The 24,616-nt window shown below is 39.1% G+C and overlaps 14 protein-coding genes across 14 annotated transcripts; 7 read left to right on the top strand and 7 right to left on the bottom strand.

The window, feature by feature from the left end:
* Positions 1 to 129: 129 nt before the first annotated feature.
* Positions 130 to 1,122, top strand: KIN28 (TFIIH complex serine/threonine-protein kinase subunit KIN28; the record flags this gene model as incomplete). The annotated part of the gene is made up of 2 exons (XM_056232278.1): positions 130 to 145; positions 230 to 1,122. 2 exons carry the CDS (start codon positions 130 to 132, stop codon positions 1,120 to 1,122), a joined length of 909 nt encoding a protein of 302 aa, XP_056086573.1.
* Positions 1,123 to 1,340: 218 nt separating this feature from the next.
* On the top strand, positions 1,341 to 2,390 carry MSS2 (Mss2p; the record flags this gene model as incomplete). Its single annotated transcript, XM_056232279.1, has 1 exon — positions 1,341 to 2,390. One exon carries the CDS (start codon positions 1,341 to 1,343, stop codon positions 2,388 to 2,390), a length of 1,050 nt encoding a protein of 349 aa, XP_056086574.1.
* Positions 2,391 to 2,631: 241 nt separating this feature from the next.
* On the bottom strand, positions 2,632 to 4,323 carry PHO2 (Pho2p; the record flags this gene model as incomplete). Its single annotated transcript, XM_056232280.1, has 1 exon — positions 2,632 to 4,323. One exon carries the CDS (start codon positions 4,321 to 4,323, stop codon positions 2,632 to 2,634), a length of 1,692 nt encoding a protein of 563 aa, XP_056086575.1.
* Positions 4,324 to 4,810: 487 nt separating this feature from the next.
* Positions 4,811 to 6,025, top strand: NSE4 (Smc5-Smc6 complex subunit NSE4; the record flags this gene model as incomplete). The annotated part of the gene is made up of 1 exon (XM_056232281.1): positions 4,811 to 6,025. One exon carries the CDS (start codon positions 4,811 to 4,813, stop codon positions 6,023 to 6,025), a length of 1,215 nt encoding a protein of 404 aa, XP_056086576.1.
* A 30-nt stretch (positions 6,026 to 6,055) lies between these two features.
* QRI7 (putative N(6)-L-threonylcarbamoyladenine synthase) lies at positions 6,056 to 7,279 on the bottom strand (the record flags this gene model as incomplete). Its single annotated transcript, XM_056232282.1, has 1 exon — positions 6,056 to 7,279. One exon carries the CDS (start codon positions 7,277 to 7,279, stop codon positions 6,056 to 6,058), a length of 1,224 nt encoding a protein of 407 aa, XP_056086577.1.
* A 289-nt stretch (positions 7,280 to 7,568) lies between these two features.
* On the bottom strand, positions 7,569 to 9,002 carry QRI1 (UDP-N-acetylglucosamine diphosphorylase; the record flags this gene model as incomplete). The annotated part of the gene is made up of 1 exon (XM_056232283.1): positions 7,569 to 9,002. One exon carries the CDS (start codon positions 9,000 to 9,002, stop codon positions 7,569 to 7,571), a length of 1,434 nt encoding a protein of 477 aa, XP_056086578.1.
* A 299-nt stretch (positions 9,003 to 9,301) lies between these two features.
* Positions 9,302 to 12,595, top strand: POL3 (DNA-directed DNA polymerase delta POL3; the record flags this gene model as incomplete). Its single annotated transcript, XM_056232285.1, has 1 exon — positions 9,302 to 12,595. One exon carries the CDS (start codon positions 9,302 to 9,304, stop codon positions 12,593 to 12,595), a length of 3,294 nt encoding a protein of 1,097 aa, XP_056086579.1.
* A 136-nt stretch (positions 12,596 to 12,731) lies between these two features.
* On the bottom strand, positions 12,732 to 14,273 carry DUN1 (serine/threonine protein kinase DUN1; the record flags this gene model as incomplete). The annotated part of the gene is made up of 1 exon (XM_056232286.1): positions 12,732 to 14,273. The coding sequence occupies one exon, from the start codon at positions 14,271 to 14,273 to the stop codon at positions 12,732 to 12,734; it is 1,542 nt and encodes a 513-aa protein (XP_056086580.1).
* A 262-nt stretch (positions 14,274 to 14,535) lies between these two features.
* Positions 14,536 to 15,600, bottom strand: GET3 (guanine nucleotide exchange factor GET3; the record flags this gene model as incomplete). Its single annotated transcript, XM_056232287.1, has 1 exon — positions 14,536 to 15,600. The coding sequence occupies one exon, from the start codon at positions 15,598 to 15,600 to the stop codon at positions 14,536 to 14,538; it is 1,065 nt and encodes a 354-aa protein (XP_056086581.1).
* Positions 15,601 to 15,834: 234 nt separating this feature from the next.
* On the top strand, positions 15,835 to 16,896 carry BUG1 (Bug1p; the record flags this gene model as incomplete). Its single annotated transcript, XM_056232288.1, has 1 exon — positions 15,835 to 16,896. One exon carries the CDS (start codon positions 15,835 to 15,837, stop codon positions 16,894 to 16,896), a length of 1,062 nt encoding a protein of 353 aa, XP_056086582.1.
* Positions 16,897 to 17,017: 121 nt separating this feature from the next.
* Positions 17,018 to 17,605, bottom strand: SNU23 (U4/U6-U5 snRNP complex subunit SNU23; the record flags this gene model as incomplete). Its single annotated transcript, XM_056232289.1, has 1 exon — positions 17,018 to 17,605. The coding sequence occupies one exon, from the start codon at positions 17,603 to 17,605 to the stop codon at positions 17,018 to 17,020; it is 588 nt and encodes a 195-aa protein (XP_056086583.1).
* Positions 17,606 to 17,818: 213 nt separating this feature from the next.
* RPN6 (proteasome regulatory particle lid subunit RPN6) lies at positions 17,819 to 19,120 on the bottom strand (the record flags this gene model as incomplete). The annotated part of the gene is made up of 1 exon (XM_056232290.1): positions 17,819 to 19,120. One exon carries the CDS (start codon positions 19,118 to 19,120, stop codon positions 17,819 to 17,821), a length of 1,302 nt encoding a protein of 433 aa, XP_056086584.1.
* Positions 19,121 to 19,483: 363 nt separating this feature from the next.
* Positions 19,484 to 21,937, top strand: PMT1 (dolichyl-phosphate-mannose-protein mannosyltransferase PMT1; the record flags this gene model as incomplete). The annotated part of the gene is made up of 1 exon (XM_056232291.1): positions 19,484 to 21,937. The coding sequence occupies one exon, from the start codon at positions 19,484 to 19,486 to the stop codon at positions 21,935 to 21,937; it is 2,454 nt and encodes an 817-aa protein (XP_056086585.1).
* Positions 21,938 to 22,323: 386 nt separating this feature from the next.
* PMT5 (putative dolichyl-phosphate-mannose-protein mannosyltransferase PMT5) lies at positions 22,324 to 24,552 on the top strand (the record flags this gene model as incomplete). The annotated part of the gene is made up of 1 exon (XM_056232292.1): positions 22,324 to 24,552. The coding sequence occupies one exon, from the start codon at positions 22,324 to 22,326 to the stop codon at positions 24,550 to 24,552; it is 2,229 nt and encodes a 742-aa protein (XP_056086586.1).
* Between the last annotated feature and the right edge of the window lie 64 nt (positions 24,553 to 24,616).

The following is a 24,616-nucleotide window of genomic DNA, read 5'->3' on the forward strand; positions in this document are numbered from 1 at the left end:
ACGAATGGAATATTGCCAGTAGATCTCAAAAAACACATACTGAAAAAAATACAAATCAAATTAGAACCTCAGTTGAGCCTTCTTCTAATATACATCCCGGACATCAAAGGAAACATACAGCAGTGAGTAATGGAATACACAAAAGGTACGTAAAGATTATCGTTTATCCACATCCCACCTTCAACATCTGGCAATTATACTAACGAAGAATAATGCCAATCTATCGTAGAGAAGAAAGTCGGTGAAGGTACTTATGCGGTTGTCTATTTGGGTTCTCAACATTCTACTGGGAGAAAAATCGCCGTGAAAGAGATTAAAACATCTGAATTCAAAGATGGTTTGGATATGTCAGCTATACGTGAAGTCAAGTACTTGCAAGAAATGCAACATCCAAACGTTATTGAATTAGTGGATATATTCATGGCTTATGATAATTTAAACCTCGTTCTGGAGTTTCTGCCAACTGATTTAGAGGTTGTAATAAAGGACAAATCGATATTGTTCACACCAGCAGATATTAAAGCGTGGATGCTCATGACTTTGAGGGGTGTTTATCACTGCCATAGAAACTTCATTCTACATAGGGATTTGAAACCAAATAATTTGTTGTTTTCACCAGACGGTCAAATCAAAGTAGCAGATTTTGGTCTGGCTAGAGCTATACCCTCTCCACATGAAATACTAACGAGTAACGTGGTGACTAGATGGTACAGAGCGCCAGAGCTTTTATTTGGAGCCAAACATTACACATCAGCTATTGATATTTGGTCAGTGGGGGTTATATTTGCCGAATTGATGCTAAGGATACCCTATTTGCCGGGACAGAACGATGTAGACCAAATGGAGGTAACATTCAGAGCCTTAGGAACACCTACCGATAGGGACTGGCCTGAAGTTTCTTCTTTTATGACATATAACAAGTTACAAATATACCCACCTCCTTCCAGAGATGAATTGAGGAAAAGATTCATTGCCGCTAGTGAGTATGCATTAAATTTTATGTGCGGAATGTTAACAATGAACCCACAAAAGAGATTGACAGCCGTTCAATGCTTAGAAAGTGATTATTTCAAAGAGTTGCCACCACCCAGTGATCCCTCTACAATAAAAATACGTAGTTAATTTAACTCTATATAGTTTGTAAATAATTATTTACTAATACAAGTCAACGCATAACATGGACATAAATTTATTGCCACCACTTTATTTTTTGGTGTCATTTTTTGCTCTTTTTCGATCATGATGGAGCTTAATCTGATATGGTAAAAACAAACTTACGCAATAGGAAAAAGGGCAGCTGGGAAAAGCAAGCATAAAGAGAAATATAGTATATCTGAAGAATGCAAAGATTTGTAAGCATGCTCGTTTCCAAACGACGAACACCTACCAAATTTCAAGAAATTTTCCCCAAAAAACGTACCATTAATAGGATTTTGTTCCAGTTAGATACGAGGCTCACATATCGTGAAATGTACCCAATATTTGTACAGATATCACAATCAAGTACTGAAGAGAAAATTCCTTGGAAAAAGAAATATCCATATATAAAGAGTTCAGACCTTATTCAGATGCGAAATGTCTTGATCACTTTAAGAATGCAAAATAAATTCGTTCATAAAAATTTGCTGGCTATGGAGGATAAGCTATTGAACTTTGCAGCCGAACTGGGCAACAATGACGCCATTTCAATCCTGAGCTTCAATGCGATACAACAACATGACAAGGGCAACGCCAAATATTATGATCAAAATGACGTTGAAACTGCTGATAGATTTATAAAGGAGTTATATGCACGCAACCATCACTTAACAATCAAATTGATAGGAGATTTTTTCCTCAAAAATAAGGCTGAGAGTAAGGCTGAGAAATATTATAAAGAATTTCTGAAACTGGAGAGTAATACTAAATTGGCTGGGGAAGTGTATGGGAAACTTGGGGAAATTCAAATAAAACAAGTCAACGGTTTTTTAAGGGCAGAAAAGTCATGGTTGGAATGTATAAGATTGTTGGAACTTGAGAGAAGTTCACGTTGGTACTTTCTGTTGGCGAAGTTATACCTCAGCTCAGAGCCGCTGAGAGCAAAACCGCTGCTAGAAAAATGCGCATCAATTGGATTTAAAGAATCTTTCAAAACATTGGGTTTCATTGAGCTAAATTATTTTCAGAATTATGAAAGAGCGAAAGAATGGTTTAAAATAGGCTTGGAAATAATGGATTTGGAATGTTTTCTCGGATTTTTTGATTGTTGCCTGAAATTGAAGGATACTAGCAGTGCCAGAAATTGCCTGGAAAGTCTAAAGAAATTGGAGAGTAACAACAACCAAAGAGCAATAATTAACACCTTTCTAGAAAGCAGAAAAGAATCCATGAAATTACTTGAAAAAGCATGATCTTTTATGCTTACACCACTTTTTTGCGATTTATATAAGGATACACGTTTCTAGTAATAAAGTGAATTCTTGAACAATCTATATATTCATATGGTGACGTTAAGAAAGAAGGAAAAAGGATGATGAGGACGGTAAATTAAAATGTCAATAATGTTATCTATGAAATAATTAGGAGATAATGTTAGAATAACAGTATTTAGATTTGAGAATGCAAGCGCAAAAAAATATCACGGATTTTCTATCATATCCATCTATGCTCGTCAGTTAGTTCGTTTGTATTTTTTAAAAAATCTGGAGTATTTGGAAGTTCACTATCCGTTGGCAAGGATAACAAATGGTCGTTTGAATTCGCAACTATATCAGCATCATTAGGTAGATGCTCTTGAGCCAGATGGCTATCCTCATTACTAGCATTATGATTGTTATTGTTGTTGACGGTAGTGTCCAGCAAATTGAGTGTATCATCCTTGCTTCCCTGACGTTCGTTATTGGAGTTTGGCCCGTTATTAGTATTGGTTATCGAACTTGATAACAGATCATGATCGAAGAACAGAGAATCTTCTAGGTTTGTATTTGGATTCGAATCTGTCGCACTTGAATTTGTATTTAAAAATGGAGGAGCAATATTTTGTTGTGGAAGTGCTACGGCTGGGATCGCAGTATTGATGGAAGGCAGTATTTCATTCGAAGATTTATAATCTAGGATTAGAGAGTTCATAAACCTTAAGGACTTCTGTAGGCCTTTTAAAGTGTGAGGAATATTCGACCCGCCAACAAAGGCGTCATTGACCTGTCTTCCCTCTGAGAAATCATCACAGATGGACCACTGGTTATTGAGATTTGGATCTTCATCAGGAGAGTTATTTAGAAAATAAACAGCAAAGGTGGGTGATCTGGTAACCGTTAGTTTTAATTCGCCAAAATTATCTTTCGTATTTCTTTTCTCGTCGCTGCCATTGTCATTATCTTCATTACTGTTACCATCATTATCATCGTCATTATTCGTAGTACTACTATTGTTATTATCGCTCGTAGCATTACTGTTTATAATATCATCATCGGTCTCTAGGGTAAGAGAACAATTGGTGACTGAACTTAGTGGGAAGAAGATCCTGAAAAGGATCTTAGTATTGTTTGCCATCGCACTGAAAAAATAGTTAATTTCTGAATTTTTCTTAGATATCAAAACCATTAAATCGGTAGCATTTGACATGATGTTATTGATCTTTATTGGCGATAAATTTCTCAAGTCTTTTATAGATTGGAAGTTCTTTCTTTGCAGAGCGCCGCTTTTCATCCTATTCCAACTCCCTACAGTGATAGAGCAAATGTCAAAAAAATAGTAATTGTTGTTGCTATTTAAAGGGATACGGTCGAAAAAAGTTAGATCCTCATCGTGAAAGATAGAAGACGTACTCGTCGTAGTAACGGAATTGTTGTCTGTAGTGGTACGATCGTAATCGTTGGCGTTGTCATGGGATTGTGACGAGGGGTTCGGATCCTTATTACCTCCATGCTGTTTTTTCCGCAACTTTGCTCTTCTGTTCTGAAACCAGATCCTAACGTTTTTCTCAGGCATTCCTACCAGATCAGATATTTTCTTCCTTTCTACCAAAGAAGGAGTTGGATTGACTTCAAATTTACGTTTTAAGACATCTAGGGCCTCACCTTTTGCGCGAGTTCTCTTTGGCCTTTGAGGGCCGTTATCCGATGCGTTGGATGAGGCACTCATGTCATTTATGTGTTGGTCCTGATCCTGATCCTGGTCCTGATTTTTTATTTGACTCGGCTGCTGCTGTTGAAGATGTTGATGATGATGAAGATGTTGCTGTTGTTGTTGTTGTTGTTGTTGCTGCTGGTCATGCTGCAGATAATCTAAATCTGAAGCGAAATGGGAGTTAAAATCGTGGTCGTATGGAAATTCCTCCATCATGTTTTGTTGTGTAGGTTCTCTTTGGCGGTAAACCGTAACTTGTCCAGCTCGGTTGATTGTCCTTGGCTCTGTTTGCCTCTTTTACTACAGACTTCAACAGTTGTTTGTAGCTTATGATTTACTAAATCTGTAAATTCGGGATATGCCGCATCGTCTTGAGTGATATGGCTCCAATTTCCATAATGCATGGGAGAGAGTCTTATCTTAGTGTTGAAACTGTACATCAGTTGAGAGATTGAAAAGATGTCTTTGCTGAAGTATCCTGCATTATTATCAGCCCTAAGCGAATATGCAGGTATCATGCGACCGTGCCAAATATTCTCAAATATTCCTATTCTCTTTGCTAATTATATGGCAGATATAGAGGAGAAACGCGCAACGCGTTAAGAGAAAAGGTGAAATAATACTAAATAAGATGGTATGAATACTAAAAGCAAAGCGATGCAGAGATTAAAGGTTTTCAATAAAGTTAGAGATGGGCAACAATATGCCCAGTACTGTAGTATCTGGAAAGAGGAGTAACAGTACTGTTATGGAGCCGGACAGTGGTGAGGAAACAAGGAAGCATAGAAAGAAATCCAGAAGAGATGACAAGAACTCATCGACAAAGAATGGCGATCCGCAACTAGAATTTAAAGTTTTGCAAGGGTACAGGGACTTGGAAAGCGAGATGCATAAGGACAGAGCTCAAGTGACGAGAACAGGAGATATAGGAGTTGCTATGGACAACCTGAATGCTGTGGACTCCTTGTTCAATAAGGTTATTGGTATGAAGAACAATGGTTTGTTCGCCCATGATGCTCGAGCAATGGTCAGCATAAGTGAACTGGCCCAGATATCGGTGAGGAATTTGAAGTTTGGTGATTCGAGGAGTATGGTCAATTTAGAAGACATAATGAATTCAATGAAAAGATACATGCTAAAGGAGCATTTCAAGCTGAATTACATCACCGAAAATAGGAATGATTCAACGCTGAGTACCGACAATCGTTCCGCAGCAGAACAAGAAGAGGAAAACGATGACAGGATACCCGACGATGATCAAACTGATAAAGCCACATCTTCTTTCAAAGCGACTTCCATGAGACACAATTATCTACAGCAGTTTTCTCCCTATAATGAGTTCTCCCAGTTCAATTGGTTCAAGATGGGTGCTCTCTATAATGTTGTAAGTAAAGACGCTCCCACGGTAGACCACTTAATGGGACCCTTCTCCATTGAAAGGAAGCCCAAAGTATCGACCCAACGAAGAAGGAATAACGACCAAGTCGGTGAAAAGATCACTGCTGAGAAAATTACCCAAAATTCTCTAAATTCTACACAGCAAGAAACTACCCCTGAACAGGTCAAGAAGTGCTTTAGGAAGCTGTCCAAAAAACTAGGCCCCGCAGGTTCCATAAATCTTTTCAAATTCATCATAGACCCAAACTCATTCTCCAAGTCTATTGAAAATCTCTTCTATACCAGTTTTTTGATAAAGGAAGGAAAATTGTTGATGGAACATGACGAAGAAGGTTCGCCTACAATCAAGATAAAACAAAGCGTAAACCATACAGATTTGAGAAGTAAAGAAATTGAAAAGCAAAGGCGTCGTGACGCCCATCAGAATCATATCATATTTCAGATGGACATGCCTACTTGGCGAAAACTAATCAAAAAGTATAACATCACCTCATCATTCCTAGATTCGACAGATAGGTAAAACGTATATAATATGTACAGTCTCCTTTTTTCACAGTTGCCATTTTCTCCAACCATCAATGTTTAATAGATCATTTAACGGCCATTGTCTAATGGGGCATATATCCAAATCACTAGCTAACCCTAGAGTTTCCCATATCTCAATGCCTGCCCAACCAATCATAATTGAGTTATCACTACAGAGATCAATAGAAGGGTAATAAAAGCTGGTAAACCCCATTGAGCTCATTGTACCCAGTTCTTCTTCTAACTTTATTCTTAATCTTTGATTACTACTCACTCCACCAGAACATACAAATTCATTCACGTTTTGGAACTTCTCTGGCTGCAGTCTGATGACTTGTTTCAGTTTATCTATGATATGATCAAATACGGACTCCTGTACTTGATATGCAATCGACCGTATTTCGTCTTCAGGCAGATCACAAATTTGAGTTTTACCTAATTTAATCAAATTGGTCCTCAATGCTGTAATGAACGCTGAAAATGAAAACGATAGAATGTTTTTCCTACTAGCTTTATTTTTCAGTGGGCTGGGCATTTCTAGTTTCAAAGTCGAATCTTGATCATTAAAACCTTGATTGATAAATTTTTCCATTTCCCTAGCAATCATTGTCCCCTTGAACCCAAGTTCTCTACCGCATTTATCCAATGAGTCTCCCACTGCAATATCAATAGTGTCACACAATATTTCATGATTATCAATTGCTCGTGACAGAACAAATGTGGTGTGGCCCCCACTCACAAGCAGACTAACGAAAGGGTATTGCGGTACTTTTCCATTGGTTGGCATCCTTGGTATCAGTAAATGTCCCAGCATATGATGTACACCAACGAGTGGTTTGTTCCAGGCGACAGCTAAACCTTTCGCAAAATCTAGTCCACCTGATAATGAACCAGGCATCCCAGGACCTCTTGTCACACATATGAGGTCAATTTCCTCTCTGGTACCACTTTCCGTCAGTGCTCTTTGGGTTAAAGGCCCTATCCGGGCCTGATGATGTACGTGAGCCTTTATCGGAATAATGCCCCCTTCATCAATGCTATCTAAAGTATCTCTCAGGTTTGCTAACACATTTGGAGGTGCATTTGATGAAAATCTGTCTAATACTGAAACACATGTATCATCGCAAGATGTCTCGATAGCTAGAACTTTATAGCCTTTTCTAGACTGTGTTGGTATTTTCCACACACATTTCTGCCAAATTCTACATTTTCCCAGAAGAAATCTTCCGCTGTCTTTTGTTGCTATCATATAGAAATAACGTCTCTTTCGTTTCTTTCGGTTTATGCTTTCTGTTGTCGCTTCAATGCTTTGTTGCTTGCTAGCTTTGATTTCAATGTAAGAATATATCATCGCGCAATGAGATTGCCACTCCTCCATTGGTAAAAAAATCTTTGAGGCTAAAATCACACAAATTAAGTTCCTCGACTAGGCCCATGAATAAACAACCCTCGGTTTTGTGTACAGTATAATATAAATGGTTTTAAAAAGGACCTACTTAAATTATATGTCGAGGATGCTTTGCAAGAAGCTTAAAGAATCATTTTTCTAGAATTATACCATTTTTTTCGAAGACTTGACCTTTGAACTGGGACAGATTTTCACCTGCATAACTCAACTTACTGGACACTTCAACTAATACCCCATCCTTAACAATGGCACCGGCATCCTTCAACCAAGAGGTTCCTAAATTCAAATATGCTAACCTGCTTGTTTCTGGATTATCGTTTCTTGAACCGGAACCATTCTTTAAAGGCGAGAATTCTTTAGATCTATCCACTTCTAAACACCCAAATTTGTTTAGGGGAACTGTGTCAAAGACATCAAATATGAACTGCTCTAGTTTTATACCGTTTGGTTCGGTAGGCTTTGTATACTTTCCAGTAGCACTGCAATAAGCCGGAATCTTCTTTTTAGCAATGTGGTATGGCATATTTTCACACCATTGGTCTAAATCACGTTTAAGTAAATCTACCAGGTAATAATGATTAACGATATTCCCTGCGCGTAGTTTTAATAGACCTTCTTCGTCCTCCGCTTCAGCCAACTCATGGGAGATCTCAGAATATTCTATGACACAAGGTTTACTGTTTTTAGTAGCAATTAAACCGACTGCTTCGTGTGCATCTCTCTTTCTTACAGCTTTGGTGGCCAGTTCAAATCCGTGCTTGATTGCAAAACCAATAAATACGGGGTCTGCCATCCTAGACAAGACATTATCGACACAATACATATAAACATGTTTCACGCCTCTTTTTTCAAAATCCTCGTTCAATTTATTATCTTTAATGGCACGATAAAGCCCACCGTTCCCATCCGGAGATTGCGACAAGCTTACTGGGTCTTTCATTAGGAAATGCTCACCGCTCAAATCAAAGGCAGGCAGAGTACCTTGATTAAAGAACGTTATCTGTCCTTTATTCAGGCCAAAATAATCACGTTCTTGGAAATAAGCCTCAGTAGCTGCCCTAGTAGGGCCTGATGTCATAATGTACCACGGAATTTCCACCCTGTTATCCTTGATCATATCTTGCAACCTAATTAATTTTTCAGCTTGAATTTGGAAAAGAGATTTCTTAGAAGGCAGGCCAATGTCATAACAACCCTTTGGTTGAGAGGATCCTAAACGTGTACCTTGGCCACCGGCCATCAAGATTACGGCGACCTCACCTTTGCCAATGGCTTCTAGGCCAACTTGAAAATATTCATTTTCTTTATCACTGTTGCCAATCAGCGACTCATAAGAAGTAGAGGGCAATGGTTGAATTTCGGCACCTGCATCCTTCGAGGAGTTAGTCTCTGAGAGTTTGATAGCATTTTGACAGTCTTCGAGCAATCTTGCAGGAGACCTCTTGGAAGAAATTTGCTCCAGGTTTGATAACAACTTTTCTTGGTCCTTGCAAGACAAACTATCCCAATTCTGGAAAAGTTGACTTTGCCCAGCCTCAATAAACGATTTTCTAACGTCAGTCATAGTTGTAGTTCGACTCAGTCTTCTCCTTGGTATGCGTATACCTTAAAAACACTTTTAGTTGGCGGTTTTTTGGTTTTGTGTGGTGAAAATAGACCTTGACGTTAGCGCGCGAAGTTTCCTGTTACGCGTAATATTATATTGACCATGCGATGTTCAAAGTGACATTGATAAAAGTATATCCGTTATTGAAAGGTAAGTTCTTGATGCTTGCTCGCTACTAACCTGAGGCATTTAAGCACATATAAAATAAACGTTAGCATTATCTAATTGGCATACACTTTTGTACATATAAGCTAGCAATGAGTGAGAAAAGATCTCTTCCCATGGTAGATGTGAGAATAGATGACGAAGATACTCCCCAATTGGAAAAAAAAATAAGGCGGCAATCGATAGATCATGGTGTTGGAAGTGAGCCTGTCTCTACAATAGAGATTATTCCAAGTGACTCCTTCAGAAAGTATAATAGCCAAGGTTTCAAAGCAAAGGATACAGATTTAATGGGTACGCAACTAGAGTCTGCTTTTGAACATGAATTATCACAAATGGAACATGACATAACTGATCAAAAAGGGCATGATCTTTCACTATTTGAACGTGAGAAGCTTCCAAGCGATTTCAACGCAAATTTATACGACATTTCCTTCCAACAGATTGATGCTGAACAAAGTGTGCTGAATGGTATGAAAGATGAAAATACTTCAACTGTAGTAAGATTTTTTGGCGTCACTAGTGAAGGTTACTCCGTACTTTGTAACGTCACGGGCTTTAAAAATTATTTTTATGTTCCAGCACCCACTTCATCTGACGCAGATGACCAGGAACAGATTAATAAGTTTCTTCACTACTTGAACGAGTCTTTTGACCATGGCATTGATTCAATTGAAGTGGTATCTAAACAGTCTATTTGGGGTTATTCCGGTGACACCAAGTTACCATTCTGGAAAATCTACGTCACTTATCCACAGATGGTTAACAAATTGCGCACTGCATTTGAAAGGGGACACCTCTCATTCAATTCGTGGTTTTCAAACGGTACAACAACCTATGATAATATCGCCTACACCTTAAGACTAATGGTAGACTGTGGAATTGTTGGTATGTCATGGATAACACTGCCAAAAGGAAAATATTCTATTATAGAACCAAAGAATAGCGTTTCTTCTTGTCAATTAGAAGTTACAATTAATTATCGTAACCTCATAGCGCATCCCGCTGAAGGTGATTGGTCTCATTCGGCTCCCTTGCGTATCATGTCATTTGACATTGAATGTGCCGGTAGAATTGGCGTTTTCCCAGAACCTGAATATGATCCTGTCATCCAAATTGCCAATGTCGTAAGTATTGCTGGTGCTAAGAAGCCATTTATTCGTAATGTTTTCACTTTAGATACCTGTTCACCCATAACAGGTTCGATGATCTTTTCACATGCTACAGAGGAGGAAATGCTTAGCAATTGGCGTAAATTCATCATTAAGGCTGATCCTGATGTTATCATCGGTTATAATACCGCAAACTTCGATATACCATACCTTTTGAATCGTGCAAAGGCGTTGAAAGTAAATGATTTCCCATATTTTGGGAGATTGAAAAACGTCAAACAAGAGATTAAAGAATCTGTATTCTCTTCAAAAGCCTATGGTACCAGAGAAACAAAAAACGTTAATATCGATGGCCGTTTGCAGCTAGATCTCTTGCAATTCATTCAGCGTGAGTATAAATTAAGATCGTACACATTAAACGCAGTCTCTGCGCACTTTCTGGGGGAACAGAAGGAGGATGTGCACTATAGTATAATTTCTGATCTGCAAAACGGCGACAGTGAAACAAGAAGAAGGTTAGCTGTTTACTGTTTGAAAGATGCATATCTGCCTCTGAGGCTTATGGAAAAATTAATGTCCCTAGTTAATTATACCGAAATGGCTCGTGTTACAGGTGTGCCTTTTTCGTATTTGTTGGCTCGTGGTCAACAAATCAAGGTTGTTTCTCAACTGTTTAGGAAATGTCTAGAAATCGATACTGTGATACCAAACATGCAATCTCAGGCCTCTGACGATCAATATGAAGGTGCCACTGTTATCGAACCCATCCGTGGCTATTATGATGTACCGATTGCAACGTTGGATTTCAATTCATTATATCCAAGTATTATGATGGCGCACAACCTATGTTATACAACCCTTTGCAATAAAGCAACTGTAGAAAGATTAAACTTTAAACTTGACGAAGACTACGTTATCACACCAAATGGTGATTATTTTGTTACTGCTAAAAGGAGACGCGGTATCTTACCAATCATTCTGGATGAATTAATTAGCGCCAGAAAACGTGCTAAAAAGGATTTAAGAGATGAAAAGGATTCATTTAAGAGAGATGTTTTGAATGGTAGACAGTTGGCTTTAAAAATTTCGGCAAATTCTGTTTACGGTTTTACAGGTGCTACGGTGGGTAAATTACCATGTTTAGCCATTTCTTCGTCTGTTACGGCTTATGGTCGTACCATGATTTTAAAAACAAAAAATGCAGTTCAAGAGAAATACTGTATCAAGAATGGCTATAAGTATGATGCTGTCGTTGTTTACGGTGACACTGACTCTGTTATGGTAAAATTTGGCACAACAGATTTAAAAGAAGCTATGAATCTTGGTACAGAGGCGGCTAAATATGTTTCTACTTTATTCAAACATCCGATTAACTTAGAATTCGAAAAAGCTTATTTCCCGTACCTATTGATTAATAAAAAGCGTTACGCAGGCTTGTTCTGGACTAGTCCTGAAAAGTTTGATAAATTGGACCAAAAAGGTCTTGCGTCCGTTCGTCGTGATTCGTGTTCCTTGGTTTCTATTGTTATGAATAAAGTTTTAAAGAAAATTTTGATTGAAAGAAACGTTGATGGTGCTTTAACTTTTGTTAGAGAGACCATTGATGATATTCTGCATAATAGAGTGGATATTTCGAAGTTGATCATATCGAAAACATTAGCACCAAATTACACAAACCCACAGCCACATGCTGTTTTGGCCGAACGTATGAAGAGGAGAGAAGGCGTTGGTCCAAATGTTGGTGATCGTGTGGATTATGTCATAATCGGTGGCAATGATAAGCTTTATAATAGAGCAGAAGATCCATTATTCGTATTGGAAAATAATATTCAAGTAGATTCGCGTTATTATTTGACGAATCAATTACAAAACCCGATTATTAGTATTGTTGCGCCCATTATTGGCGACAAGCAAGCAAGTGGTATGTTCGTCGTGAAATCAATTAAAATTAACACCGGTTCTCAAAAGGGAGGCCTAATGAGTTTCATCAAAAAAGTGGAAGCCTGTAAAAGCTGTAAAGGCCCGCTGAAGAAAGGTGAAGGTCCCCTTTGTTCGAACTGTTTAGCAAGATCCGGCGAATTGTACATCAAGGCGTTGTATGATGTCAGAGACTTGGAAGAAAAATATTCAAGGCTATGGACACAATGTCAAAGATGTGCAGGTAACTTGCATAGTGAGGTTCTGTGTTCAAATAAAAACTGTGACATTTTTTACATGCGTGTCAAGGTTAAGAAAGAGCTACAGGAAAAAGTGGAACAATTTAGCAAATGGTAATCAGTAATACGAAGGATGCGATATCAAGGTGAAAAAAGTTGATTGAGCTTTCGCATGTTGATTAGTTATGTGTATATATAAATATTTAACAGATCTTTATTTAATCAATTTCTTCGATATAAATACCTTTACATCTTCAGAGGCAAGACAATTCGGAGTATGTCTTGGGTACTTTATTGTCAGTAATTTGTAAACGTTGCAATTCCAATGAGACTGAATTTTGTTGCTGTAGGTCTTTGAACCAAGGATGGTCCATGGCCTCATCGATATTATATCTTTCATCAGGATTTAAGACCAAAAGATTAGAAATCAAATGCAATACCAAATCATCGATTTTGTCCCAGTATGGAGAGTAAAACGCATATTTAGCTTGCAAGATCTGCTCCTTTAATGAAGGTGGCCCTAATTGATCACTGAATGGCGGGAAACCACACAAGCATACATACAGTATGACACCTGCACTCCAAAGATCTACTTTTGATGAATATCCCTTCTTTGTGAGAACTTCAGGTGCCACATAAGATGGAGTACCACAAAGAGTATTCGTGAACTGCATTTCACCTGTAAATTTTGCCAGGCCAAAATCTGCTATCTTAACTTGAATATCAATTTCATCTTCATCCCATGGGCCCAGTTGGGCTTGATTTGAATTTTCGCGCCTTGTAATGTTCAGTAGGATATTTTCAGGCTTGATGTCCCTATGAATGATATTTTGTTCATGTAAGTACTTCAACCCGGTTAGTAATTGTTTGAATAGGGCCTTTGACTCATCTTGTCTTAGACATGTTTTCCTGACGATTCTTTCGAATAATTCACCATCATCGATCTTCTCCAGCACTAAATATTTCTGTATCTGAGATTTGCTGATCGGTTCTACAAAACTATCTAGTAGGTTAACAATGTTTGGATGATGTACTCTCATTAAAATATTAGTTTCCTCTCTAAATTGTTTATTCTTCTTTTGATCATCATTTTGTTGGGCGTGAAATATCTTCACCGCCACTTGTTGACCACTTTTTTTATTTTTAGCCTCCTTTACCAAGGCATAATGCCCTGCACCTAACTCTTTACCGAGTAGGTATTTATCAAAAAAGGAAACAGGTTTTGTCTTGATCGTTTTCTTAGGGACAGAACCAATGATAGAATTTTGGCTACTTGCAGCACCTATTTGTGGTTTTTTGAAGACGTCGTCGCCGTTCTTAGACGGGTGTGTCTCTGGGCCTGCACTTCCATCATCATTTTCCAAATCTGCGAAGGACGAGGATGCATACTTAAACAGAAAGGAACAACTCTTACCAAAGACAATTCTATCACCGTTTTTCAAGATGTAGTCTTTCTTCACCAAACGGTTGCCATTAATGAAAGTTCCGTTTCTGCTTTTATCAATAACATTGATCAAATTTCTTTGGAAGCTATCCACATTCATTTGCAGCAGATGAAACTCTGCATGGAAAGTCGAGATATCAGGCTCGTTGAGTATGACATCGCACGACCTACTTCGACCTATCGTAGTAACGCTCCTATTCGATATTTCAACTTGTTGTTCTTTACCAGGTATCAAGTTCACGAGATGGCCCAGACAGGCATATTCGGAGCTGCACTTGTTATTGCGCTGCTGTCTCTTGAATGACGGGTTGATTAATCCGCCAGAGTGCTCTCTTTTCGTGGCCAAACACATGTTTGCAATAATAATGTCCCTTGCACTATATAATAAGCCACTTTTACTCGCTGTTGTCGACTATAAAAGGCTCTCTTCTTCTCTTTTTTCAACAGGGTCAAATATCTTCCAGATCATTGAAAAAACGCAATGGAAATAAAACGGAAAAAGTAAACAAACGCGTCGCGTCACGTAACTGTTTTCTTTTTATAAGCATACCATCGTGATAATATTTTTAATATGGTTATTTGTTGTATGTATCTATTTATGGTAATGAGGGCATTTATTCCTTATCTTCGAGCTCATAGATGACCTTGCCATTGGCAGCGGGGTCGTACTCCTTTTTTAGGAATTGTGAGAACTTTGTCAAGTTGTTCAATCCCCTGATCTCACCAGCACACAATGGCATTTTGATGATGTGGAAATCTTCGTACAGCTCGTCGATCTGGTCCAAGTACTTCTTCTGCATCTTCCATCTGGCTTGACACCTCTTACAGTTGTGTTCTTGATCGTTTTCAGCAAACAATAATTGGTTGACAATGATGGAGTTGACATCCATATCGTAGGAGATCAGTTCTTGGATCAATCTTTCAGTTTCGTATAGAGACAAAAATTCACTGATACACACGCAGACAAAGGTTGTCAAGTCAGGGTCTGTGAACTGTTGCCTGATCGTTTCCACGTTGGCCTTCAATTCATTCAATTTACCAGATATATCGACATTACCCGCGCCCATGAAGGAGTTTAGCATTGGACCCAATTTATTAGTGATTTCACCGAACTTTTCCAAGAGCTTGGACAAAGTGTTTGGCAGTTGCAGGAACCTTAACGTGTGGCCGGTTGGTGCAGTGTCGAATATGACAGTATCGAAAGTTTCGCCTTCGCCTTGTTCTTGTCTTTTGATGTGCTTCATGACTTCCATGAAGGATAAAGCTTCATCGATACCAGGAATCGAGCCGGTCAAATCAGCAAGGGCACCGCCTTGTAGCAAGCTTCCCAAATCGTCACCCTGGCCTTCACCCCCACTACTATTGGCACGGGAAACTGCCATGTCATTCATATCTTTCAAAGCAGCAGATGGATCGATTTCCATGCATGACAAATTGTCCATGCCTGATACTTTTCTAGCGTCTTTACCAAACTTCTCACCGAACGCATCACTTAAGTTATGTGCAGGATCTGTAGAGATCAATAAAAATTGCTTATTTGGTTGGCTCAAAGCCATTTGGATGGCAATGGAACATGAAGAAGTAGTCTTACCAACACCACCTTTACCACCGACAAAAATCCACTTGTGAGTAGTTGAGTTAATCAAAGAGTGTAAGTTAGGTTCCACGGTTAAATCCATATTTCTTGCGATGGTCTTCTTGTTCTTGCCTCTTTGTTAAACGCTTTGATGTTTTCCCTCAATTTGTTTGAAAAGTTGCCACCGTTTTATCCATTTTTCGCCTTTGAAAAAAAATGGTTGAGAATTCCCCAGCATTAATTATCTGTGATTGTTCTTACGAAGATCCTGCGATAAATGTGGATCTTGAATAGCATTCAAGACAGAGTAAACCGAAGCTGATTAAGTATAGTCACAATGTCTGAACAGGAGGCTGAGGCTAAGCGTGCAAAGCAATTGGAAGAAGCTAGGAAGAGAGTAGAGGAACTGAAGAAAAAGAAAAATAAGAAGGGTAAAGGTAAAAAGAATAAGAATAGCAACGTTACCAGCACTACAGCTTCAGAGGCGCTTGATTTGGAGAGTATACCGGGTGAAGAACTAGCACAAGAACAAACACCGACAGCAGACTCGATCAAAAGTGGGAACGACAATGAGATCGTCGAAGAGAATGACGAGAATGAAGAAACAGAAAAAAAGGAGACAGAATCAGCTGAATCAAATGATTCTGAAATCAAGAAAGAAAAAGTTGTAGAAGAAGGCGATCGTGCTGCTACTGTCGAAAAATATGGTGCAGAAAACGCTCAAGAAGAGGAACTCGATGAAAGCACGGAGAATACCGATGACAAGCAAACGATAGAGGTGGAAAAGACTGCACAATCGCAAAAAGAAAAGAAGGTAATACAAGCTCAGGCAGAAGTGGAGGCTGCACAACCTCAGGAGGAAAAAGAACCCTCACACTCATCTGCAACAGCAGAAGATTTATTCGATAATGATGATAATGAAGAATCTGATTTCTTGACCACTATTGAAAGGCAAAAAGAGGATGATGAGCTAAGCAAATTAAGAGCAGAACTAGAAGAACTCACGCAGGAAAATAAACAATTGAAGTTCTTGAATATGGAAAATGAAACTACAGTTGATGATCTACAAGAGCAATTACAAGAAAGGGAGGATATGATAAATAGTTTAGAGAACGATTTGCAAACTACAAGGGATGAGCTTATGGCCACTCAACAAAGATTGAAGGAGGCGGAAACAAAATCGGGGAGAAATTCTACACCAACGCCTGTGCAATTTGCGGATTTCAATACTTCTGGTAACAATCCAACTCCTTTGCAATCCGCCACCAATTTTGCCGCACCGATGGCTCGTGGCAACCACGTGGAAGTGGACCGTGTTATGCTGGATAAGTGGCGGCATTGGAACGTGGACATGACCACTTGGAGAAGTATCGGTTCTGGTCCAATAATGGAATTTTGAAATTGAGAAATTCCTCATATATTTTGTTAATTTAAGGGTTTATATACAGCAGCAGATTTATATCTAATGCCCTGAAAGGGCTGCTTCCTTCCTTTTGTGCTTTATTCTTGAATTTGGCCTCTCATTTTTTGGAGGTGCCAAAATTGGCAAAGCCCATCATTTGATTGATATTCGATTCGTTTTTGATAGGGGATTGGATGGTCACCTTCTTGGGTTGTTTGTTCACGTTTACGTCTGAGAATTTCTTTTTTCTGGACTGGGTCTTCGTAGAATGCACCTCCGTGAATTTTTTTACCAGCTCATGATAAGATTGTTCAAATTCCTCCTGCGGTACATCATCATTATCTCTTAAATCCATTATCAAGGGCTCATCAAACAAGTTTTCAAATTTTATTGCGTGCAGTTTGTGGTTCAAGTGATCAATGTATTGTAGTGTATCTTTGAATGTTAGATTACAAACATCGCAATAGAACCCGAACTTCTTTCCTCTCTTAAAAGACGACAAACTGTCCGCATTTGTTGTTAGCTTTCTTTTATTTAGATCTTTTAGCGAACCCTTAATTAGTTGGTCGTAATTTATGTATTTGGACTTCAAAGCTTGTAACTCAGTCGGCGTTAGTGTCGTCTTTAAGGATTGATCATCATAGCCACTCCTGGCTTTCTCAGCATATTCCTCCCTGTCCCAGGTCCTTCTCCCAAAATTCGACATAGACGTTACTGAGTGGTTGTTTGTTATTGCCGCAAGATATTTTGCTTTTCAACATATCTTGGTGTTTTATTATTTTCTATTGAACGGCGTTTTTGCTTAATCACTGTCAAGGGAGAAAAGCGAAAACAATTACTGACGTATTTGGTGTGTTTTTTTTAAATTTACTTATTCAGACTTGCCCTTATATATATATATATACGTAGATATGTCAATCTAATACAAGACGCTTGCCTTTTCGAACAACTGATCGACGACTTTATTTAATTGTCCGACTAATTCTAATGCAGAGTCGTATGTGGCATCTTGATTCGGAGTCTCGTAAACATAAAGCCAGCCATTGCCTTGATCCAAAACACCATAGAATATCTTATCCAGTATCATCTGGGACAGTTTCCCTTCCACTTGCTGGGTATCCAGGCCGATTATTTGAGAGATGTGAGATATTTCCACGCATTCGAATGGCTCGATAATTTTACATAAATTGGACTCTAATAAAGTATCGTATAATGCATTGAAGTGAGATCTTGTTAATTCATCACCCATCAGCTCTTTCTCGTATTGTTTTAGCGCCGTATTGAAGTCCAAAAGTGATCTGTTATTATAGGCCTCAGCGACAGCTTTCATGGCGTCAATACCTCGAGATTGGTACGTTTCCTTTGTATATTTGGCATTTAGAATGTTTTTCACGTCATCGATAAGGTTCAGCATGATCTTGGACAAGAGCATGTACTTCAGGACTTGGCATGCCTTTTCATAGGAATTATGAGTGGTCAAATTATGGTAACTCTCAAAACTCTCGAAGAAGTATGAAAATGCAGTTTTGTAATCTTTATCTTCACAGTGCAGGATACCACTCATTAAATCTAATTCCGCTACAGTTTGTGTGGGACAGTATATGGAGTTAGCTGCTGTTCTTGCTGCGGTCAAGGAGGCCTTGGACTTTGCCAAGTTTCTCAGTTTATGATAAACTTTACTTTCCAATAGATGTACATCAACCAAAGAGGGTTTATCATCCAGTTTTTTGAACTCCCTTAACAAATCGTTGATCAATGCTAACGACTCCTTGTATTGTTTCTTTTGGTAGTGTAGCGTAGCCAATTTAATCGACAGAGAATGCTTCAAAAATACCCTTTTCTCTCTCTTGGCAAATTCGATGCTTTTCTCGCAAACAAAGATCTGGTCATCCAAAGAATCCGGCACTTGCTCGAACTTTTCAATCAATGTTTTCAAGACCTTCACCGTCTTGGATTTCGCAAACTGCATCATATACTCCGTAGAATGCGGAATGAACTCACGCAGCTTGTCCTTTGCGCCCATTGTCACGTACAACTGTCCCAATTCCAATATGCTGGTCTCCTGCTCATTTCTGCGCTTTTCATCTATGCTGCCAGCTGGGGCACTGCTCTGTGAACTGTCTTTATCTAACAAGCTCAAATACACTTGTTCAGCTTTGTCGTACTGTTTTTCGCTAACCAGATTCCTGGCCTCCTCCATTTTCGTACCCGACAAAGACATTACCTGATTCGTTATCGATTACACTACAATTGTTCTGTTTAACGCCCCCTATTCAATGGCCTTCTTTAACCGATCTTTACCTTGATTATGCCTTTACCAACTTTTGCCACCCTTGGACCAAACAAATTATACACTTTTAGATCATTACCCTACCCATTTTCCGTTACAAGTGACGATGTACTTTTTTTTCGCTGCGTTTTTTCTCGACACGTGTCGAAGATGCAGTTTGGCGTTTTAAGCAGATCCTGGGTTAATTTCGAGCATCATAAATGGGTAAAGAGGTGCATTGTGCAATACTTAGGCGAAACAGCGTTAAAAAGAGAAGAGACTACTAAGAAACAGCTAGCAGCTACAAGTACGGTCATGTCGGAAGAGAAAACGTACAAGCGTGTGGAGCAGAACGATCCTGTGCCCGAACTGGACATCAAACAGGGCCCCGTAAGATCCTATATCGTTACCGACCCAAGTGCCGAATTGGCTTCATTGCGGACTATGGTCACTCTAAAGGAGAGGCTGTTGGTGGCCTGTCTGGCTGTCTTTACCGCGGTTATCAGATTGCGCAGCCTCGCCTGGCCAGACAGCGTGGTGTTTGATGAAGTGCATTTTGGAGGGTTTGCCTCGCAATACATTAGGGGCACTTACTTCATGGATGTGCATCCGCCCCTTGCTAAGATGCTGTATGCCGGCGTGGCATCGCTTGGTGGTTTTCAAGGTGATTTTGATTTTGAGAACATTGGCGACAGCTTTCCGGCTACTACGCCATATGTCTTGATGAGATTTTTCTCAGCCTCTTTGGGGGCCCTTACTGTGATTTTGATGTACATGACTTTGCGTTACTCTGGTGTTCGTATGTGGGTTGCGTTCATCAGTGCTGTTTGCTTTGCCATTGAGAACTCGTACGTCACTATTTCTCGTTACATTCTATTGGACGCCCCACTGATGTTTTTTATTGCCGCTGCTGTATACTCTTTCAAGAAATACGAAATGTTCCCAGCCAACTCACTCAATGCCTACAAGTCTTTGCTGGCTACCGGTATTGCACTTGGTATGGCTTCTTCATCCAAATGGGTTGGTCTTTTCACAGTTGCGTGGGTGGGGCTCCTATGTATTTGGAGATTGTGGTTCATGATTGGAGACTTGACCAAGTCTTCCAAGTCCATCTTTAAAGTAGCATTCGCCAAATTGGCTTTTTTACTAGGTGTTCCCTTTGCTCTTTATCTGGTTTTCTTTTATATTCATTTCCAATCTTTATCCTTGGACGGCGATGGTGCAAGTTTCTTTTCCCCTGAATTCAGATCTACGTTAAAGAACAATAAGATTCCACAGAACGTCATCGCTGATGTCGGTATTGGTTCCGTTGTCAGTTTACGTCATCTCTCTACGATGGGCGGTTATTTGCATTCTCATTCACACAACTATCCAGCTGGTTCGGAACAACAACAAATCACTTTATATCCTCACATGGATGCCAATAATAATTGGTTGTTGGAGCTCTACAACGCACCTGGCGAATCTTTAACAACTTTCCAAAACCTAACTGATGGTACAAAGGTCAGACTCTTCCATACAATTACTCAGTGTAGATTGCATTCTCATGACCATAAACCACCTGTTTCCGAAAGCAGTGACTGGCAAAAGGAAGTCTCTTGTTACGGCTACAGTGGATTCGACGGTGATGCTAATGATGATTGGGCTATTGAAATCGATAAGAAGAACTCTGCTCCTGGAGTTGCTCAAGAGCGAGTTATAGCTTTAGACACCAAATTCAGATTGAGGCATGCCATGACCGGTTGTTATTTATTTTCTCACGAAGTCAAATTACCAGCTTGGGGGTTCGAACAACAAGAGGTTACATGTGCCTCTTCTGGTAGACATGATTTAACGTTGTGGTACGTCGAAGATAACAGCAATCCATTGCTACCAGAAGACACTGAGCGTGTTTCTTACAAGCCAGCAAGTTTCATTTCCAAGTTCATTGAATCCCATAAAAAGATGTGGCATATCAATAAAAACTTGGTTGATTCTCATGTCTATGAGTCTCAACCAACTTCATGGCCATTCATGTTACGTGGTATTAGTTACTGGGGTGAAAATAACAGAAGCATTTATTTACTAGGTAATGCTATTGTGTGGTGGGCTGTCACCGCTTTCATCGGTATTTTTGGGTTGATCGTTATCACTGAGTTATTTTCATGGCAATTAGGTAAACCAGTCCTACAAGATTCCAAGGTTGTCAACTTCCACGTTCAAGTCATTCACTACTTATTAGGTTTTGTCGTCCATTACGCGCCATCATTCTTGATGCAACGTCAGATGTTTTTGCATCATTATCTACCTGCCTACTACTTCGGCATCCTTGCTCTAGGCCATGCCTTGGACATAATAGTCTCTTATGTTTTCCGTAGCAAGAGACAAAGGGGCTATGCGCTGTTGATTACCTTCCTTGCTGCTTCAATGTATTTCTTCAAGAGTTACAGCCCAATTATTTACGGAACCCCATGGACTCAGGAATTGTGTCAAAAATCGCAATGGTTATCTGGATGGGATTACAACTGTAACTCCTACTTTTCTTCTTTTGAAGAATACAAAAACCAAACTTTGACTAGACGTGAATCTCTACCTGCTGCCACCAGTACGGTTGAAGAAACTACTATAGAAGGAGATGCTGCGTCATATGAAAAACTTATGAACGAAGAGGGCAAGAAAATCTTTAAAGACACAGACGGGAATGAATTAGATCCTGAAGTCGCTAAAAAGATGTTGGAAGAGGAAGGTGCCAACATTTTAAAAGTAGAAAAGAAAGCAGTTTTGGAATAAATTTACGACACTACACATTTTTATGTAAAGAAAATCTTCTATAAGCTTGCAAACGTATAATTAAAAATAAAATAGATAAAAGGAAACGTTATGAATACAAACTTTTGTGAAATTGCGCTATATTGATCATCTGCGTTTAGAGACAAATTCAATCTTCGCTCAAGTTGGCGAGATATGCAAGTGTCTTTCTCTACTAGTATTATTATTTCACACCGTTTTTTTAACTCGTTTACGAACCGCGAAAAGTCTTTATATTAAACAGGTACTCGAGAACAATAGAAAAAGGAGCAGAAGCATATTATGCACAGACTTTTTTCTTTCTATCCTTGTAGATCTTGTCTGCTTAACAATTTAAGTAGGTGAGTAGGTTCATAGCTGATTTGAAGATGGATAACGAGTATTCATTGAAGGTGGACCCTGTCCCCAATGTGACTATCAAGCGCGGCCCTTTAAGATCATTCCTCGTGACAAGGCCTTCCGAGAACTTGAGTTCATTGAGAACGATCACTTCATCCAAGGAGAAGCTTTTGGTCGCTGTCCTTCTAATATTCACTGCCTCTGTTAGACTGCACAATATCTCTCTGCCAAGTAGTGTAGTATTTGGTGAAAACGAAGTTGGTACTTTTGTATCTCAATATGTGAATAATATTTTCTTTACTGATGTTCATCCTCCTTTAGCTACAATGCTATATGCTGGTATAGCATCCGTTTTGAGATTCAAAGGAAATTTGTGTTACTCAAATATTGGAGCTGAATACCCTGCAGATGTACCATACGTTGCAATGAGGTTCTTTTCTGCCACTTTGGGTATTCTTTCCGTTCTGCTATTATATTTAACGCTACGAGTTTCTGGTGTAAAGATTGCTATTGGCGCAATTTGCACTGTATGTTTTGCAATTGAGAACTCTTTTGTGACTTTGTCTCGTTTCACGTTAATAGAAGGACCTTTTGTCTTTTTTATTGCTTGTGCTGTTTATTTCTTTAGGAGATCAGAACTTTATTCTCCAAATTCATTTAAAGCAAACAAATCGTTGATCGCTGCGAGTATTGCCATGGGATTCGCAGTCTCTTCAAAATGGGCTGGTCTCTTCACTATTGCCTGGGCTGGTATCATCGTTCTTTGGAGAGTATGGTTTATGATTGGTGATTTGTCAAAGCCTATTGGTTCTTCTATCAAATTTATGATATTCCAAATTACATGTTTACTAGGTATTCCTATTATCATATATTTTGTGGTTTTTAGCATACATATCAAGACAGTGAGCATAAATGGTGTTAGCAGTAGTTTCTTTCCTGCTGAGTTTAGAAAAACCTTAAAATACAATAATGTGCTCAAAGAGACTGTAGCCGAAGTGGGTGTAGGTTCTTCTGTTTCATTAAGTCATGTGGGAACAGCAGGCGGTTACTTGCACTCTCACCTTTACAATTACCCAGCTGGTTCCATGCAACAACAGGTTACCTTGTATCCCCATATTGACCAGAATAACAGGTGGATTATTGAGTTAGCTGAACATCCAAATGAAAACGTCACGAGTTTTCAAAATCTGACAGATGGTACCGTAATAAGGCTGAGACATCTTAGAAACGGCTGTAGACTACACTCTCATGATCACAAGCCTCCGGTCTCCCAAAGTGCAGATTGGCAAAAGGAAGTGTCTTGTTACGGTTACGAAGATTTTGAAGGTGATATAAACGATGATTGGATCATTGAAATCGATGAAAAAAGGTCAGCACCGGGGCCTGCTCGGGATCATATCAGGGCCATTGAAACGAAATTTAGGTTAAAACATTACCTCACTGGTTGCTATTTATTTTCACATCCTGAAAAACTACCAGAGTGGGGATTTGGACAGCAAGAAGTTACATGTGCATACTTTGCGAGGGAAGACTTAACTCCATGGTACATCGAAGAAAACGATAACGAGGCACCTCCACCAAATCCAGAGAAGGTCTCTTATAAAGAAATGAGCTTTTGGCAAAAGTTTGTTGCTATTCACAAATTCATGTTGTATCTAGACGATAATATGGATACTAGTCATGCCTACTCATCTGAACCAAAAACTTGGCCCTTGATGTTGCGTGGTATTGATTTTTGGAATGAGAACGGTAAAGAAGCGTACTTCCTAGGTAATGCGGTCTTGTGGTGGTCCGTCACTGCGTTGATCTGTACTTTCGTTATTGGAATAGCAGTTGAACTTCTCGCGTGGAAGCTAGGTGCAAATATCTTGAAGGACAGATATATTATAAACTTCCACTACCAGGTCATTCAATACATGCTAGGTTTTGCCGCCCATTATTTCCCCTACTTCTTTGTGGGACAAAAGTTATTTATCTATGACTATTTGCCAGCCTACTATTTCGGTATTCTAGCATTTGGCCACGCCTTAGACCTAGTTTCAACCCATATTGTTAAAAAAAAAAATAGATTTGGATATGCCTTCGCCATTATTTTTATGGTCGCGTGTTTCTATTTCTTTAGTGAGCATTCCCCGTTGATTTATGCTACTGAATGGACAAGCAATTTATGCAAGAGATCGAAGTGGTTAGGAAGCTGGGACTTTAGTTGTAATTCATTGTTACTTACTGATAGCCACTATGAATTAACGACTGAATAAGGACGCACGCATTCGGATTCAAAATGCAAGATTGTCCACAGTTGATTTCAAATCTGTATTTTGA

Source organism: Saccharomyces kudriavzevii, assembly GCF_947243775.1.
Source record: "Saccharomyces kudriavzevii IFO 1802 strain IFO1802 genome assembly, chromosome: 4".
NCBI lineage: Eukaryota > Fungi > Ascomycota > Saccharomycetes > Saccharomycetales > Saccharomycetaceae > Saccharomyces > Saccharomyces kudriavzevii.